We start from the raw sequence: 19,419 nt of genomic DNA, 5'->3' as shown, positions 1-19,419 counted from the left end.
TGCATTCTAGGCACTTGGGGTACATCTAAAATTTGGGGGAAATTGTGCACAGTTTAATTATGTTAACAGATAATGTAGTGGGAGGAGATGTGTGGGTTGTACCTTGTACTGCATTGGTTAATGTATTAATTGTTGTGGGTGCCTCCCTTGCATGGGAGAATCCCATAAAAGCAGGGGGGGTGTGATTAAACTCAGATTCTGCTTAACACTCAAAATAAAGTGTTGTCTCGATATTGGGGGAATTGGATTGTATGCTGACTGCCAGGAGTGCAACCCTTTTGTATGGTTTTCCTGTTCGGCTGTTTCCAGGATTCGTAGAGTTTGCAGTTCGGGAGACTGGTGCTTACAGTTGCTGCCTGTGCATCTGGAAAGGGGAATATCGCCTAAACGGGTTTTAACCTCTGGTGAGCAAAACGGTCCGTTACAAAAGTATTTGGGTGAAAGCCATGAATGTGCACAGCTTGAAGGGGAATGGGAGGGCGACAAAATAAAAAGTATTGGGGTGAAAGTTATTAGTATGCACAGCTTGTAGGGGAATGGTAGGGAGACAAGATAAAAATTATCGGGGTGAAAGCCATTAATATGTTTAGCTCAAAGGGGAGAGCGGGATACAATAAAACATATTGGGGTGAAAGCCATTAATATACACAGCGTGGATAAGAGACGGGAGAGGGCAATATGATAAAACAGACTAAAAAACATTAATATGTAGAGGGGGATACAATAAAACGAATTGGGGTGAAGGCCCTAATATCTTTAGTTCAGAGGAGAAAATAGCGGAGGTTTATAATAATATGTCATCAAATTTTCTCTTCCCATTATTTAAAGTTTATAAGATTTTATAAACCTTAACGGTTTTATTTTATAAGCATATTGATTTTTTTTTTAGATTTGTTTTAAAGAAAATGTCAGTGTTTATCTGGCTGAGCAGCAGATTTACACAGAGCAATCACAGCCGCAGATAGTTAGGTTGAGCATCATTTGGTCAGATAACAGTGGAGTCTGATCCAACATGGTCGTTAAGCGAGGTTTATCCCAAAACTTTAATCGTAATGATCTGATTCTGGTGGGATGGCTGGTTACCGGTGGATGGAGAGATGTCCATTAACAGCCATGTGCGTAATCTAGCATTTACTACTCTCAGTCTGTATTCACACCTCTGTCTTCACTATCACAACTTCTTCTCTTATCAGTGTTTATGAAATATGTTTATAATTTGTCATAATACTAGAATCCAATTATATTGCCTTTCTTTACTAAAAAACTGCCGGCAATTCAAAGTGAATTTTAAAATTCAGGCCAAGATAGCTGAACTAAAAATGTTCTTCCAGTCATTCAGTTTAGCTATTTTGACTGTAAATTTGAAAAATAATTATCACTTTAGTAAATAATGTTTGTGATAATGATTGTATCTGTTTTACCATTTAAAAATGTTTATTTTCGTGGTTCTGTTGCCGTAGCCTGTATTTTTCATGTTTTAGAATACTGAAATTCTATAGTAGCTAGTACACTCCATTGCAGGTAAATTAAATTATATATATATATATATATATATATATATACACACACATTTTTTATTACAACTCATTTGTTTCGGATATAATGAAGGTATAACTGTTTTTATTTCCAGTGAGATTTTCCATAGCGATTTCAGGTCATCAATTGTTACCATTTACCAACGACAGATCGAGCTTGTCGACACGTAGAAAGTAAGATGAATGAAACTGCCAGTTTGGGCAGCTAAGCCACGTGACTAACCTAGAGGCGATTGTGGATTTCTGCCTGTGATTTCTGCCAGGGAACCAGATGTCACAATTTAAAAATATTTCCAACATCTGTGCAAGTCCAAAGATAGACAACATGAACATACCGGCCAAGCAACGTATGGACCTATTCTACCGTCTATTCAATAGACTATTACGCAGGCCGGTTACAGACGGTACACCCCACATAATCATTTCAAAAGCACATGATCTGGGTGCCGTTTGATTAAACGGTCAGTTTGTTTGCTCTGGGAAATGTAGAAATCTCCCATTCGATCCAGCAAAGTCGATGCTTTTCTGTACCGAAAGACTCTGAGCGCATGAACTGAAGTTGGGAGGGACATGGGCACAGGATAGTTGCTCCATGAAAACCGACGTAAAAATACTTGTTCAACTCCACAATTTTCACATACTTTAAGTAGAGCTGGTGTTTGAACCTTAGCACGTACACTTCTGTTTCGTACATGTTTATGCATTTTTTTTTAACAAGCTGAAACGCTATTTCTGTTGTTGTAAATACGTGTCCTCTGATAAAATACTTGATATTTTTTTGTGTGCGTGCACATGTGTATTTGTGTGTGCATGTGTGTGTGTGTTAGCCTAACTACTTGTGTGCATGTGTGAACTACTATTTTTTTTTTATTTGTGGTTTTCAAATGTTACACCTGTATATTTAGCCATAATGGTATATAAAACCACTGTAACAAACTCTCCAATGACAAAAGTTGTCATGTTATCTGGAGAATATGCCAGTCATACATCTATGGATATCCAAACGTTATAAAATACTTTCATTAAAAAAAAAAAGAAAAACATCTATAAAACCATATGTTATATGGCAAAAAAAAACTATTTTACGTGATGAATGACTGCTTGAGTGAAAGCAGAGATTATAACACTCTACAAATAATAAGACAGACTAACATAAAACATGCTTTTTGTGCCCTTTGTGTAAATCTGGACTTGGTTGTACACATATCTCCAGCTGAGGATCCAGCGACCATTCTATGCATTCCACCACCAAATCCATTCTTCTAATCTCAAAGACCCATTCTGCCTCCTGTGTGAAGGGTATGGGAATTCTTGAGCAAGCTTACAGGTGTATTCTATTTTCATATTAGTGTTCCGTTATAATGTTCTATGTGAAATTGTTTGTTGGGCACAGAGCATCGGGATTTCCACCTTATCTTTTTGCCTTTTTTCTCAAAGTGTTTGTCTTGTTCACAGCTGTTGAATGCCCTATGTGAGCCTGCTTATAATGATGGCGATCTGCGGGACAGATGTGAAATAAGTCAGAGTTAAAGATCCTAACCTCTTGTGGGGAAAACATTATTAAAAAGAGACATAATTGCGGAACAATTAGTTGCACGGTGTCTCCTCCTTTATCCATTTTCATTTATTGTCCTCGTCTTTGAAAAAAATGGTTCAAATCCCTCATTAAATTTATTCCAGGAACTAATAACAATTTATTCCAGGAACTAATATTAATTTCACAGAATTATGAAAAAACAAAAATATCTATTATGTTTTCTGTGGGTTTGTTTTGTGCAAAAATACATTGTTTGCACAGATACACACACTTAATACACACACACATTTAATATAAATACACACATTGAACATAGGGATATTTATAGACACAAACATACAACAGAGGAATATTTGTAGACACGGACATAGAACATAGGAATATTTATAGACCCAGACATAGAACATAGGAATTTTTATAGACACAGACATAGAATATAGGAATATCTATACACACATATAGAACATAGGGGTATTTATGTAAACACACACATAGAACATAGGAATATTTATACACACACACACATAGAACATATGAATATTTATACACACATATAGAACATAGGAATATTTATACACACATATAGAACATAGGAATATTTATACACACACACATAGAACATAGGAATATTTATACACACAGACACAGAGAACATGTATAGACACACATAAGATAATATATATATATTGAAATATAAATACATACACACACACACATATAGTTAATAGTACTGACACCACACCTCCAAACACACCTATGAAGTACACACAAAATATCTAAGATATATTACACACACACATTAATATTTGCACCTTATGTCCATAAAGAAAATGGTTGATTTTTGTTCTCACGCTGGCGTATTCTATTCACTAGAGGTAACTCAGATAATGGCAGTAAATCACTATTTAGTGAGTTAACATATTATATTATATTGACAGATTGTACGAGACGGCATTATCCACCCGCAGTCTCCTTGTTTTTCCATAAACTTTTTAGATGCAGTTATAGCAAGACATATAGCATATAACTTCTCTATGATATATCAAAAGAAGCTGTGTCTATGAAGTATTCATGGGAATTATATGAATTGTAAATCATTTTCAATATTTAAAACGAATTCGCCTGCACAATCAGCCACACAAGCTTTGTGTATAAATAATGTTTAATTTGAAAGAGAATAAACTATCTCTGCAACAAACACAAAGGCCTGTGATATTCAAATAGTACTTTTCTTTCAGTCTTCTGATGTGCCTGTGATCGGTCAGCCCCTGAAATGATCAGGGACCGTCCCAAAACCCTCTGGAGAAGGGGCCAAGGGCCACTGTGCGACTATGGCAGAAGAGAACAAAGATTCAGGACAGGGCTGACCACAGGAACAAAGCAGACCAGACCTCCCCCACCCCCCCCCCCCCCTCGCCCCTTCCCAGGCATCAGGCAGAGTGCGTGACAAAATGATATAACCCCCCACTGTAGTTGGCTGCTGAGTTTCACCTCATTTCCCTCATTTTTTTAACAGACTGAGTGTGGCTCTGCCGAGGATATAATGCTTAAGCTACTTTTCCTGTAGAGTCTTGTAACGGGGCCTCAGAGAAAGGACTGGATACAACTCAGTGAGCGAGGTAATACCTTTGTCCATCTGAGCATTAAATGACCCATTGAAATATAGCTTAGTTAGAAAGAATTGCAGGAAACAGAACTTTGCGTTCTTATATGCTTCGTCCCCGCAGAATAGAAAGCTGCTTTGAAAATGCAGCCGTATCATTTTATAACGTACTTGGGTGATCAGACCTTAAATCGGTTTTAATTAAATGGAGCCCCCTAGATTACCAGAGGAAACTTGCAGCCAGTGAAGTGCTGAACGTGAATCTGTGTATGAGCTGATTAGATCATAAAAATAAAATATCAATAGGAGTTACAATAACAATGAAAATACTGAATTCTTTGATTCATTTCTGCAGGCAACTACATACAGATTTCCAAAAAAACTGGTATATCTGACTCAATGGTAATATTCCTTCTTAATTATTTATCAAAGAATAACATCTCAAACCTCCACCCGTGAGAGGGAGAAAGACTTGATGGTAATGGAAGTAAAACTATCTTAGTTGAGAAAACCTTTAAAATATGCTAATTCTACAAAGAAAACTAATCACAGTCAAAATAGAGAAATTGGCCAACTTTAAAATAAATAACCTGCATTCCCTGAACAACATGTCTGCTACTCAAATAACCAACAGCACTACCAGAACTGAGTGCCCATCCCTCAAACAACCAGCACTACCAGAACTGAGTGCCCATCTAGACAAATAACTTGCACTACCAGAACTGAGTGCCCACCTAGACAAATAACTTGCACTACCAGAACTGAGTGCCCATCCCTCAAACAACCAGCACTACCAGAACTGAGTGCCCACCTAGACAAATAACTTGCACTACCAGAACTGAGTGCCCATCCCTCAAACAACCAGCACTACCAGAACTGAGTGCCCACCTAGACAAATAACTTGCACTACCAGAACTGAGTGCCCATCCCTCAAACAACCAGCACTACCAGAACTGAGTGCCCACCTAGACAAATAACTTGCACTACTAGAACTGAGTGCCCACCTAGACAAATAACTTGCACTACTAGAACTGAGTGCCCACTCCTCAAAAACATACAATACCAGAACAAAGTGTTCTCTCTTCAAACAGCCTGCACCACCACAACTGAGTGCACATTCCTCAAATAACCTGCATTAGCAGAACTGAGTGCCCGTTCCTCAAATAGCCTGCACTACCAGAACTGAATATCCATTCCTCAAATAACCTGTACTACCAGAACAGCGTGCCTACATATCAAATAACATGCATCACAGGAACTGAGTGCCCATTCCTCAAATAACGTGAACTACCAGAACCGAGTGCCCATTCCTCAAATAACCTGCACTACTAGAAGTGAGTATCCACTCCTCAAATAACCCACAATACCAGAACAGAGTGTTCACTACTCAAATAGTCTGCACCGCCAGAACTGAGTGCCTACTCCTCAAATAACCTGCACTAGCAGAACAGAGTGTTCATCCATCAAATAACCTGTACTACCAGAAAATAGTGCCTACTCCTGAAATAACCCTCACTACCAGAACAGTGTGCCCACTCCAGCTCCCCAGACCTTCCATAACTCACACTACCTGGGCAACACACTCATTCCATCTCTCCACACCTCCAATAATCCACAAAACCTGAGCTGCACACTTACTTACTCAAGCTTTCCACACCTCCTATAACCCACAATACCCGGACAGCACGCATACTACGGCTCCGCACACCTACTATAATTCACACTTCCTGAGGAGCACACTGACTGCAGCTCCCCAAACCTCCTGAGCAGTACAATCACTGCAGCTCCCCACACCTCCTATATCCTACACTACGTGAGCATCACACTCACTCCAGCGCCCCACACCTGCTATAACCTACACTACAGCTGCTTTTGTAAGCTCTTCTGCTTAGGTCCACATTTAGCCAATCATTTCTCAAGTCTCCACAAGTTGCTATTTTGAACAGACCCCAGTGGGTGAAATTCCTGAAAAGATCTCTCTATGACTCTCATTAAGCTACTAATATTTAACAATGTATTCTGTTTATGTTTTAATATGTTACTGTGTAACTGGATTCTAGTTATAGAGGTTCCGGGTAGAAGGCAAAATATACTTTCTTTTGAAACATTTTCTAAGTAAATAAATTATTGAGGCCATTTAATTTGGGGGCCAGCAACTCCTATGCACCTTTTAAATTATTAACAATAATAGCATAAAAGTGAAGCAGACGATTTATCCCCCCAATACAGCTGTTTCTGATAATTAGCCATTTCTCTGTGAAGTCGACGTCTTGTAAAAAGTCTGAGTTACTGTCCTTCATCCCAGGATTCCTTGCAAGGAAGCAGCCGAGCGATAATTCTGTATCATTGCTGCTTCGCTGCACTAATCGCTTAAAGAGTAGCAAATACCCTGAGTTTGCTGCCACAGAGCTCCTACAGCCTCGTGGCTTGAGGCAAGCTCCGACCCAGCAGTATCCAGATGTCAAGAGGAACATCTAGGTCCTGCTCAGCACACAGCTCCGTTCCAGTATGGTTTAACATCTGTTGGAGCTGCTGGCATGCAACCTGCCGGATGGAGAGTGGGCCGCACAGACTCTGGACTGTAGAGCATCGCTCTGAAGATATACTGCCATCAATTACTGCTGTCATTCCGTCCTGTTCAGTGAATTACCTGCATCCAAACAGCTCCTTAGCAGTCATTAGGTTTATTGGCTAAGTGAAAGGCACAAGCTCATTCTTCATCAATGTGAAACGACTTCACGGCAGCACAATGGAGACCAACTCTTTAAAAGAAAAGGCTGGATTTTTGACGGAACATTGAGCCCTTACTAATCACGTATCACGTAGACAGTAACTATCCTTCCCAATGAATGTAGACCCCAGCTGGAAACACAAGAGGAACTTAGGGAGAAAAAAAATACACTTTATTCTTCTACATCTTCATGTGTCAGAAGAAAATACATTTTCTAATAAATCGGATGCATGGCTCGGGAGGGCAAAAAAAAGTATAGGCACAATAATAGCAAAACTATGATAGTGTGCATGACTGAGACTGCACATAGTGTGTGTTACAAAATACAACATTATTCTTATCATTGTTCAATAAATAATAAGAGAAAAACATGGAGAGTGTCAGGTTCAGCAATACTTTAAAAACGTTAAGGGGACACTGATGCTCTATGGTAGTAATTTAATAAAAATACACAAAACATAAAAATGCTAAAGTATTCAAAAATAAAATGTTATTGTTGTCCGCAAATTTGCAACTTCTGCAGAGATCCAGAGAGTTGTCCTTGTTCAGTCCACCATAGTACTGTGATTGCAGCATGGTCTTATGGGATATGTAGTTTAGTTAAGTCAAGTCATTTCATTTCAAAATTCACCCATGACTTCCATTACCTTGCTGAATTGTTTTTTTTTTTTCCTGTACAGCTTCATTCATGGACCGCTATGACTGAGCTCCTATTAGTTTCTTAGGGCTTCCATCTGTGACTTCATGAGCTTTCTCCTATCCAGCAACAATGTAAGTAGCTTCATTCATGAAACAAGACAGCATGAGCATAAATCTACTCCGCCGTCCTGGAAAACTAACACTGGGTCAATGTATAAAGCACATTTCTGGGGGAATGATCTAAAAGTGGACTTGATCGTGAAGACCAATGGAATATTCCTTCTGATTGTTTTTCTTTTAGCACTTTGCCTAGGAGGACTCAGCAGACCTATAACCCACAGGGTTAGTGCAAAGCTGAGTGATCACCAACTGCTCACCAGATGAGTTGCACACACAGGAAAGAGGGTGTTGAGGGCCCTGCTCAAACAAGCTTACATTCCAGAGGGAGTGAGGTAAAGTGACACAAAAGGTAAGGGTAGGATGCATTTCATGTACGGGAAAAAGTAGGTTGCTAGAATAGTTTACAATGGAGGATTACTTTATTTAGTTTACAATTGAGGAGAGGAAACACGGTGGGCTACCAAGGTGCGGGAAGGGAAAGCTATTTACAGTTTAATTGATATGCTTTCCTAAAGAAGCAAGTTTTTTATGATCTTTTGAAGGAACGGAAACTGGGTGAGAGTCTAATGGAGTAGTGAAAGGAGTCCCATTGTAAAAGGTGCACGCCTAGAGAAGTCTTGAAGGTGTGCGTCAGAGGTGCAAGTACAAACAAAGAATCGATGCAGATCTTCGGCAGAGCAAAGAGGGGGCTGGGTGGGACATACTTGTGTATTAGTGAGCATAGGTAAATAGAAGCAACATTATGTAGTTTGTAAGCAAGGACCAGAATTTTAAATTGAGCCCATTATCAGTGAAAGGACTGGCAGAGTGGGCAAGCATGGAAGGTGCAGACCAGCTGGGAATGCGTAAGACCACACTTAAAAACAGATTAGTCAAGGTGAGAGGTGATAGCGGCCACCCTGGCCGCATCGGGCTTTTGATAGGGGTGGAGGCAAGCTATGTATTTGAGATGGAAGTAGCAGAATTTGGCAAGTGACTGGACATGAGGGGTGAAGGAGAGATCGGAATCAAAGAGAACACGTAGCGTGCCTGCGAGGTAGAGCTGATGGTAGTGCCATTGAGGGAGGAAAGATGTGAAACCGGTTAAGTTGAAGGAAGTGAGCAGCCATCCAGTTAGAAATCGCAAAGACGCAGTTAGAAAAACTAATCAAGGGGGACGGAGAGAGAAAAGGAGGATAAATAGATTTGTGTGTCATCTGCATAGTGATATGGAAGCCAAAGGAACTAAAGAGTTTACCAAGGGAGGCAGTAAAGATCAAGAACCTTGGTGAACACAGACAGAGATGCGTTGCAGAGAAGAGGAACAGTCATAAAAAGAAACTCTGAAAGAGTACTCAGAGAGGTAGAAGAAGAACCAAGAAAGGACAGAATCTGCTAGACTGAGATAACAGAGGATGAGAAGGTGTTGATTATCAACAGTGTCAAAAGCAGCAGAAAGGTCAAGAAGAATTAGAAGAGAGTAGCGACCATTGTATTCAGTAGCAATTAAATAATTGGATACTTTGGTCAGGGACGTTTCAACAGAGTGGAATCCAAACTGAAGCGGGTCGAGCAGAGAGTTGAATTCAAGGAAGTCAGGTAATCTACACAACTCTCTCTCTCGAGGATCTTGGAGGCAAAAGGTAGTAGTCAGATAGGGGAGTGGTTGGATGGCGAGTTAGGGTCAAGGTTGGGCTTTCTTAGCATATGCCAGAGGAGAGAGAGAGATTGAATATTCCAGCGATTACATGCTCTTTGTCCACGAATGCAAATTCACATTGTCCTCATAGCTTGGCTTTTCAACCTAATGAATTTGTTCAACATATGTTGGACTGTAACCCCCCATGATCCTTATGTCACATTTGGCTTACCACAAGCATGCTAAGGCTCATGGGACATGTAGTTATTGAAAACCTGCAATATTCCAGGAATAAAATAATCCAAACTGCATTTTACAAGCTGATGTGTACCTTTAAAAAGGAGATTATTGCAAGAAGCCTCTATATACACATAGAACTCTTCTAATCACAGGGACAAGCGTTGTACCACATAAGCAAAAGCCACAAAGAAACAACAAATTCTCATTTGATGCAAAAAAACTATTCAATGGATATTTTTTTTTTCCCGACTGGGAATTCTAAAATAGCTAAAAAAATCCCTGCAGGGAGATGCATTATACCAATATGCAAAGGACAGCGTAGGTTCCATCATATACAAAACCATTAACAGGGGATTTCGACAAGGCAGAAACAGTTGGCCAGACACTCAACATGATACCAACTGCTCTAAATTGTTTTTACACATCGTATGATGAGCACCTCGCACAGTCTGGATGATAGAATTAAGGTAAACTACTCCCAATTACAATAAGTATGAAAGGCAGCACAATTGCCCTCTCACTGTGATCCAATGGAAAGTAAATGACAAGCGACTCGACCCCCGACCTAATGATAATCATTTTAAAGAAGGGTCCGCGATGGGGGCAAGCTTTTTATCTCATCTTCCTGGCAGAGACACACTGGGGGACTCCTAAATAAATCATTGTAAGGAAATAATGGCTGAAGAAGGAAAAAGACAAATGCATACACGTAGTGTATTTTACAGAAAAAAATGTGTTAGACCAGCGTGACCTATTGACAAATGGCTCAGTCGCCTATTTGTAAATAGTGAATTGCGACAAATTCACAAATCTTCGCCAAAAGAGAAGATTTGAAAACAAAATTCTGACTCATTTTCTGACTCTGCTACAATCATATAAACGTTACGATCAGAGTTACATTTACTGTTTGAATCTCTATTATTCTACAGTATCATAAAATAACCTATTGTCACAATTCTATACCGAATAATAAATAGAAAATACAAGAGCATGAAGTCCCAGGCATCAGGGTGTCACTCAAAATTCCGAGTGACAATTACTTCAATAAAGATACTAGTCAGATGCCCTTTTTTGTGGCATTATAGCAAAATCGCAGAATAGGGACACACCATTGTTTGAACATCAATTAGAAATTTAGAATGGCACTAGAAAGGAGACAGTACATGTTACCACTGCAAATTCAACGGTTATAATACACCGTGTGTGGGGAGACAGGGGACCTCCTTACACCATAACCTTATAGCTGCAGTTATAATACACCGTGTGTGGGGAGACAGGGGACCTCCTTACACCATAACCTAATAGCTGCAGTTATAATACACCGTGTGTGGGGAGACAGGGGACCTCCTTACACCATAACCTTATAACTGCAGTTATAATACACCGTGTGTGGGGAGACAGGGGACCTCCTTACACCATAACCTTATAGCTGCAGTTATAATACACCGTGTGTGGGGAGACAGGGGACCTCCTTACACCATAACCTTATAGCTGCAGTTATAATACACCGTGTGTGGGGAGACAGGGGACCTCCTTACACCATAACCTTATAGCTGCAGTTATAATACTCCGTGTGTGGGGAGACAGGGGACACCATAATCTTATATGTAATCTGTCAAGCTGTTTTAGAAAGGTAATGGTAATGATAATGGCTATAAGCTCAGTGGCCAAAAATAATGCACATTATTCTCTATGAGGTTTATACCTCTTCCAGTGCCTTACATCAGTGCCTTATATCAGCATCCAGCCATACCACGTCTGACTGCACATAGCCATCACTGTCTCTTTACTGATCTAACGTTGAGGATAAAGAGAAATATTATTTTGTCATATTACAGTAACCTGAGGCTACGCCTGATAAAACCTTCCTCGGCGGCTAATGAAGACAGAAACTGTACGGTGAGATTATTACACTCGTGTTCTCTTGGATCCCACAAAGCGTGCAATCTGTCAGGTTACGAGGTGACATAACATCTTGTAGGAGAATTTCTGCTGACAGTCAATCTCTTGTAGTGCTGACCCAGACACCTACCTGCTGTTATACAAATTGCCCTGTCTCCTTTTAAAGCCCAGCTAGCTGTGCCCAGTGCCCTTAGTGTTAAAGGTCCCTGTTCATCGTTTAACCCATCTCACCTGACAGTGATACATGAACGTTACACTAACCTGTTCAAGTTCATGCCCCAGTCTATAGAATTATGGAATAGTATACCGCATAAATTGAAGATAAGACACCAAGTGCCAGCAATATGCTCACATTTCATTTCACTGGAATTAGCGGTGTTGCTGTGTTTATTTGATAGAGAGTAACAGGTACGTGGATGGAGAGATAAGCTGAACTTAAAGTGATTTGGGGTCCGGAGAATGCACTAATACAATGTCCATGTTATCAGTGCGACTACAATGGATAGTCCTATGGTCACCATGGAAGCTCAGCGCTTTTTGTCACATGACTCCAAAATACCTTAACAGAAATATGGGGACAGCACCCTTAAACTCACAGCAACATAACGATTACAAAACGTTAATTAAACTGTAATACACTGAGCTGTAATAATACGATAAGCTGTAATAATACAATGAGCTGTAATAATACGATAAGCTGTAATAATACAATAAGCTGTAACAATACACTGAGCTGTAACGATACAATAAGCTGTAACAATACACTGAGCTGTAATAATACGATAAGCTGTAATAATACAATGAGCTGCAACAATACACTGAGCTGTAACGATACAATAAGCTGTAACAATACACTGAGCTGTAATAATACGATACGCTGTAATAATACAATAAGCTGTAACAATACACTGAGCTGTAACGATACAATAAGCTGTAACAATACACTGAGCTGTAATGATACTGTAAGTTGTAATAATACACGCAACGATAATAATATAAAAAGCTGTCGTAATACACTGAGCAGCAAGAATACAATAAGCTGTAATAATACACTGAACTGTAATATAATAAGCAGTAATAAAACAATAAGCTGCAACATTACAATAAGCTGTACTAATACAATGAGCTGTACTGTTTCTCTCTCTATTTCCGTATCTGCTACACTTAGCAAATAAACATGTCACCACCACCAACAGTGAGATTAATTTAAAGAGACAGCACAGTTGCTGTATATCATGGGTTTTTAGATTAAGTGAAAGCATATACTTTACAGAAAACATGTTTTAGAACTCATTATTTGTAAATCAGACTGTTTTCTTGTCTCACCAAAATGGAAATATCAAATTCTTTGCTGGTTAGATGTGGGTTACCTGGCAAAAAACAGAATCTGTCAGAGTTATTGGCCGGGAATTCAAAGTGAATTTAACCCCTTAAGGACACATGACATGTGTGACATGTCATGATTCCCTTTTATTCCAGAAGTTTGGTCCTTAAGGGGTTAAAACTTTAGTCCGAAATAGTCAATTCAGACAAATTCTTTAAGTCTGTTCTGTATTCAGTCCGACTACTTTGGCCTTGAATTTGAAATTTACTTTGAATTGTCACGTTAGTGAATTACCCTGTTTGTGTAATGTCAGGACAACACGGACACACATAACACAATCGAGGGTCGTTTAAACCTCGTCAGCCAGAATTATACTAAAATCCCAATAAATTCCAGGAACTATAGGAATTGCAGCATTGCAATAAAAGTGAAAAGTCTGATCACCTCTCTCTTCCTTCCAGCGCATAGTTTGTGCATAATGCATTGCTGGCGCTAAAAGCGGCGTATTACGAGGGGTTAAATTGCTGCAAATTATTTCGGGCAGAAGCGTTTAAGTGTGTCTAAGTTTCATTAAGAGTGGCAGCCCAGCCTGTGACGGACTGGGTGACTGAACACATTACAGACACAGCACTGAGGAAATTAATTTTCTTCAATAAAGTGATTTTTAAGCCTCATATATTTCACAATCTAAACATATGTCACCGTTTCATAAACAAAATAAATGGATTAAAATAATACATTACCGATATGCTGACACATGGAGATATTTTAATTAGAAATGCTTAGACTATGTGATCCTTAACTGGCTGTATTTGTTGAAGGAAGGCACGGACCATTTAATAAAGAGGAACGCGACAGGTAAATCCGTCAGATACATTGATTCACTAAAGCTTCACCCACAACAATGAAGCAGCGTTAACCCTTAGCTGGGCGAAAAATGAGCTTTTAAATCAAGCAAACAGAGTGCTACATCCTGCAAAGATGGTCTGACAATCCCTAAAACCACTCTGTAGGAGATATAAGTCAGCGCCGAGTCGTTTCTCAGAATAATATTTCTTTATAAAAGCCAGGTTGGAACATTGTAGTTATTTAAGGACCTTATTTGCATTGACTGTCACATTACACAGATCCCGTCGCTCTAACCATCCTTCATGCTCTGTGCGAAGACGCAGCTCAAAGATCGCTGAGCAAAGCAAGTGTCAGATGGCCTTGCAGATTTATGTGGATGAGAGAATGTGCAAAAGGCCAATATATATTGTAAGTAGAATCCATTGCTCCTCAGACAGTTAATAATAGCATAGCATTGTTAGGGGTATTTTTTTAGACTTAAACAGCAGCACATAGTGTGACCCTTCAACCACTGGTTTATTAAAAAAGAGGAGGAGATCATAGACTTTGAGTAAAGTCAAGATAACTTTGATACCTCCATAACAGATTAAGGAACTAGTATGAATGTACCCCAGAGCTCCACGGCAATACAACTCACATAAATAGGTGTGTATGAGCTGTACAGCAATAAACTCAAAGAAACGTGCATTGCGTATAATTGTATCACAGAGCCCCACAGCAATGCAACTTACAGAAATGGGTTGTGCGTATAATACACACAAATACAACCCACAGTAACATGCAGTGTGAATATGTGTATTACAGAACTCCACTGCAATAAAACTCGCAGTAATGTGTGGTGTGCATGATTGCATAACAGAGTTCCACAACAATAAAACTCACAGTCATTTGTGGTGTGCATGAGTGTATAACAGAGCTCCACAACAATAAAACTGATATAAATATGCAGTGTGTATAATTGTATCCCAGAGCTCTGTAGCAATGAAACCCACAGTAATGCTGTGTATTTGTGTATATCAGAATGCAATATATACAGTATTATATATTTAATACTGTATTTTGCAGTACACTTATCGGCCCATTTTTGTTCCCTCTTGGTTTGTCTGAATCGCTTCCCCGAACATTTTACATGGACGATATTCAGTCGAGGCGAACAGCCAACATGGACGTCTATCAGACTACCCAAACCACTATGTCATGCAGTAGCACAAGTAGTATCATCACATCATACTATAACATGCACTAGTACCAGCACAAAGCACTATAATACACACCTTTACTTGTACAGAGCACTATAACATGCACTAGTACCAGCAGAGAGCAGTATAACATGCACTAGTACCAGCACAAAGCACTATAATACACACCTTTACTTGTACAGAGCACTATAACATGCACTAGTACCAGCAGAGAGCAGTATAACATGCACTAGTACCAGCACAAAGCACTATAATACACACCTTTACTTGTACAGAGCACTATAACATGCACTAGTACCAGCAGAGAGCAGTATAACATGCACTAGTACCAGCACAAAGCACTATAATACACACCTTTACTTGTACAGGACACTATAACATGCACTAGTACTAGCAGAGAGCACTGTAACATGCACTAGTACCAGCACAGAGCACTGTAACATGCACTAGTACCAGCAGAGAGCAGTATAACATGCACTAGTACCAGCACAAAGCACTATAATACACACCTTTACTTGTACAGAGCACTATAACATGCACTAGTACCAGCAGAGAGCAGTATAACATGCACTAGTACCAGCACAAAGCACTATACTACACACCTTTACTTGTACAGGACACTATAACATGCACTAGTACTAGCAGAGAGCACTCTAACATGCACTAGTACCAGCACAGAGCACTGTAACATGCACTAGTACCAGCAGAGAGCAGTATAACATGCACTAGTACCAGCAGAGAGCAGTATAACATGCACTAGTACCAGCACCGTAACATGCAGTACCACACAGTGCACTATAAAGTACACTATTACTGGCACCGGACACTATAACATGCACTAGTACCAGCAAATGGAACTATAACATGCACAAGCACCAGCAGAGAACACTATAACATGCACGAGTACCGTACAGAGCATTTTAACGTGCAATAGTACTAGCACAGAGCACTATAAAGTGCACTAGCACTAGCACAAATCTCTATAACATGCACTAATACCACACAGGGCACTATAACATGCACTAGTACTACCACAGATCTCTATTACATGCACTAGTACTAGCACAAGGCCCTATAACATGCACTAGTACTAGCACAGATCACTATAACATGCACTAGTACTAGCACAGATCTATATTACATGCACTAGTACTAGCACAGGGCACTATAACATGCACTAGTACTGGCACAGGACACTATAACATGCACTAGTACTAGCACAAATCTCTATAACATGCAGTAGTACCACACAGAGCACTATAACATGCACTAGTACCCGCAGAGAGCACTATAACATGCACTAGTACCAGCAGAGAGCACTATAACATGCACTAGCACTGGCACAAAGCACTACAGCATGCACTAGTACGATACAGAGCACTTTAAATGTTCTTACACATACACTAGCATACAGGGAACCCCGGGGGGAATAGCTGAATTAGTGGGACTCGAGCCCTGTTTTCAACAGTTGTTGAGTGTACTGGACAGCTGAAGACATAATTTTTGAGTTACATCTTTTCTGTTTAATGTGCAGACTTTATGGACTGGCATGGGAGCCATCGCATGTAGAGAAATCTTTATCTCTCATTATTTGCCTGCATTTATGGAAAATCTGTAATGTCAGATTACCAGAGTTATTGCCTTTTAGATTTTATAGACAGTGTAGCTCCACGATCTATAAATATAACTGATCAGCAATAGATTTCAGATCTGGCAATGGTTAGAAACTCTTATACATACATAGTGAAGCTTTCACATACACAAACACCTTGCAAGTTAATCAAAAGCTGATAAAACAAGTATATTTTATATTATGCTACCCTTTTCCTAAGCCAAATTGGCTTCAGATCTGTGATAATGGGAAGAAAACACAGCTAGATGAGTGTGGGATCAATGTGACAAATTCAAATTATTTAAAAGTAGAAAAATGGACACTTGTGTAATCTCTGCCTATGCCATACCTACAGTAGGGGCAGAGCTATGGGAAGCCAGGGACCCTCTTTCAGTGTTAAATTGCTCGTAATTGGAGGACTCCAGGCACTATAACCACTTCAATTAGATGAATTGTCTTAAAACCCAAAGAAGAGACAGCGCCAGGGGCTCCAGGTATTATAACCACTTAAATGAGATGGAATAGTAATAGTGCCCAGAGTGTCCCTTTAAAGCTGATAAGCGTATCCTCGTAGAGCAGGAAATGAGGACAAACTCAAAACACAAACATGATAAAATCTGAAGAATTGAGCGCAGAGAAGAATTTGTCAGAAAATGTGTTAAATATACTGTAAAACGTGTAGTATTTGAGTGAAATAATGTGCTACGAGGGAGGAGGGTTTTCAGCGTACAGCTGGTTATTTTCCCCTCACAGCTTTTGGCCGCTGTCCCATGTTTTTGTGTTTTGGCACATACCTGGAGTTGTAAGGGGCTGAGACCAGAAGCGGCAGCGGCTGCCATTGTTGATGGAATAAACTGCACAGGATAGTTTTCACCTGTCGGGAGAAACAATGCATACAGGTTTAGACATTACACTGATCAGTACAGGGAACAAGTGTCAACACAACCCTACAGCTCCCTCCGATCTAAAACAACGCACTAAGCTCAGACATCTGCAGATACAAAGGAGCATGCTGGGTGACGCTTGCGGCATTAAACTGCAGAGAGTGCGCGTAGCGAGCTGGCAGAGAACCTGGCGATGGCAAAATCCTGAACACACCTTTACCTCTGTATTATGCATGGCAGGCTCTAAGTATACCTACAACTACAACTCCCAGATTACTTTGCCAGCTTAAGGCATAAAACTACAGCCGGGCTTAATTTTTATTCACCACTGATGCATCTACCTATCAATCCTTGGATTTACTGGCTGGTGACTGGATACAGGATGCAGAGAGATACTCCAACATAATGCATTAGTGATTAAAGATAATATTTTACTCCTATTAAACTATAAGCAGGCTTAATTTGAAGATAATCTAATAGCCAGTCGTACAATCAACAGGCCTCGTCTGAGGGTAGAGCCTTGTGCCCATACATGCCCACTATAGTTGAGCATGTGCCATGAAGGGTGAGATAATTATTTTGTCATTAACTGCTGATATGTTTATACACCTGGTGCCATATTTAATAACAATGAGAAGTGCACATATGTCTCTTATCTTTATATATGGAAAGAGCCCTCCATTTAACTCCAGAGTAACCCTCACCATCTATCTCATACCAGAAACCCTCCTCTATCATAATACTGAATAACCCCATCCAACTCCAGAGAAGCCCCACCTTCCATCTAACTCCAGAGTACCCACACCATATAACTCCAGAGTACCTCCTTCCATCCAACTCCAGAGTACCCCTATCCACTTAATTCCAGAAAAGCCCCGCCTTCCATCTAACTCTCCAGAGTACCCACACCATATAACTCCAGAGTACCTCCTTCCATCCAACTCCAGAGTACCCCTATCCACTTAATTCCAGAAAAGCCCCGCCTTCCATCTAACTCTCCAGAGTACCAACACCGTATAACTCCAGAGAACCTCCTTTCATCAAACTCCAGAGAACCCCTATCCACCTAATTCCAGAGAAGCCCCACCTTCCATCTAACTCCAGAGTACCCACACCATATAACTCCAGAGTACCTCCTTCCATCCAACTCCAGAGTACCCCTATCCACTTAATTCCAGAAAAGCCCCGCCTTCCATCTAACTCTCCAGAGTACCCACACCATATAACTCCAGAGAACCTCCTTTCATCAAACTCCAGAGAACCCCTATCCACCTAATTCCAGAGAAGCCCCACCTTCCATCTAATTCCCCAGAGTAACCACACCATATAACTCCAGAGTACCTCCTTCCATCCAACTCCAGAGTACCCCTATCCACCTAATTCCAGAGAAGCCCCACCTTCCATCTAACTCTCCAGAGTACCCACACCATATAACTCCAGAGAACCTCCTTCCATCCAACTCCAGAGTACCCCTATCCACTTAATTCCAGAAAAGCCCCGCCTTCCATCTAATTCCCCAGAGTAACCACACCATATAACTCCAGAGTACCTCCTTCCATCCAACTCCAGAGTACCCCTATCCACCTAATTCCAGAGAAGCCCCACCTTCCATCTAACTCTCCAGAG

At 40.2% G+C, this 19,419-nt stretch overlaps 1 protein-coding gene across 6 annotated transcripts in view; it reads right to left on the bottom strand.

Moving 5' to 3' along the window:
• The window catches only part of SOX6 (SRY-box transcription factor 6), a 380,567-nt gene that overhangs the window by 64,288 nt on the left and 296,860 nt on the right, over positions 1-19,419 (bottom strand). For all 6 annotated transcript variants that reach the window (XM_063437585.1, XM_063437584.1, XM_063437583.1 and 3 more), the window contains one exon: positions 17,704-17,783. In XM_063437585.1, coding sequence (XP_063293655.1) covers positions 17,704-17,783 — 80 coding nt within the window. The remainder of the gene's footprint in view (positions 1-17,703; positions 17,784-19,419) is intronic.

The sequence above is a fragment of the Pelobates fuscus genome, chromosome 12, assembly GCF_036172605.1.
Source record: "Pelobates fuscus isolate aPelFus1 chromosome 12, aPelFus1.pri, whole genome shotgun sequence".
NCBI classification, from domain to species: domain Eukaryota; kingdom Metazoa; phylum Chordata; class Amphibia; order Anura; family Pelobatidae; genus Pelobates; species Pelobates fuscus.
Note: the sequence above shows the minus strand (reverse complement) of the source record. Positions and strands in the feature narration are given on the sequence as shown.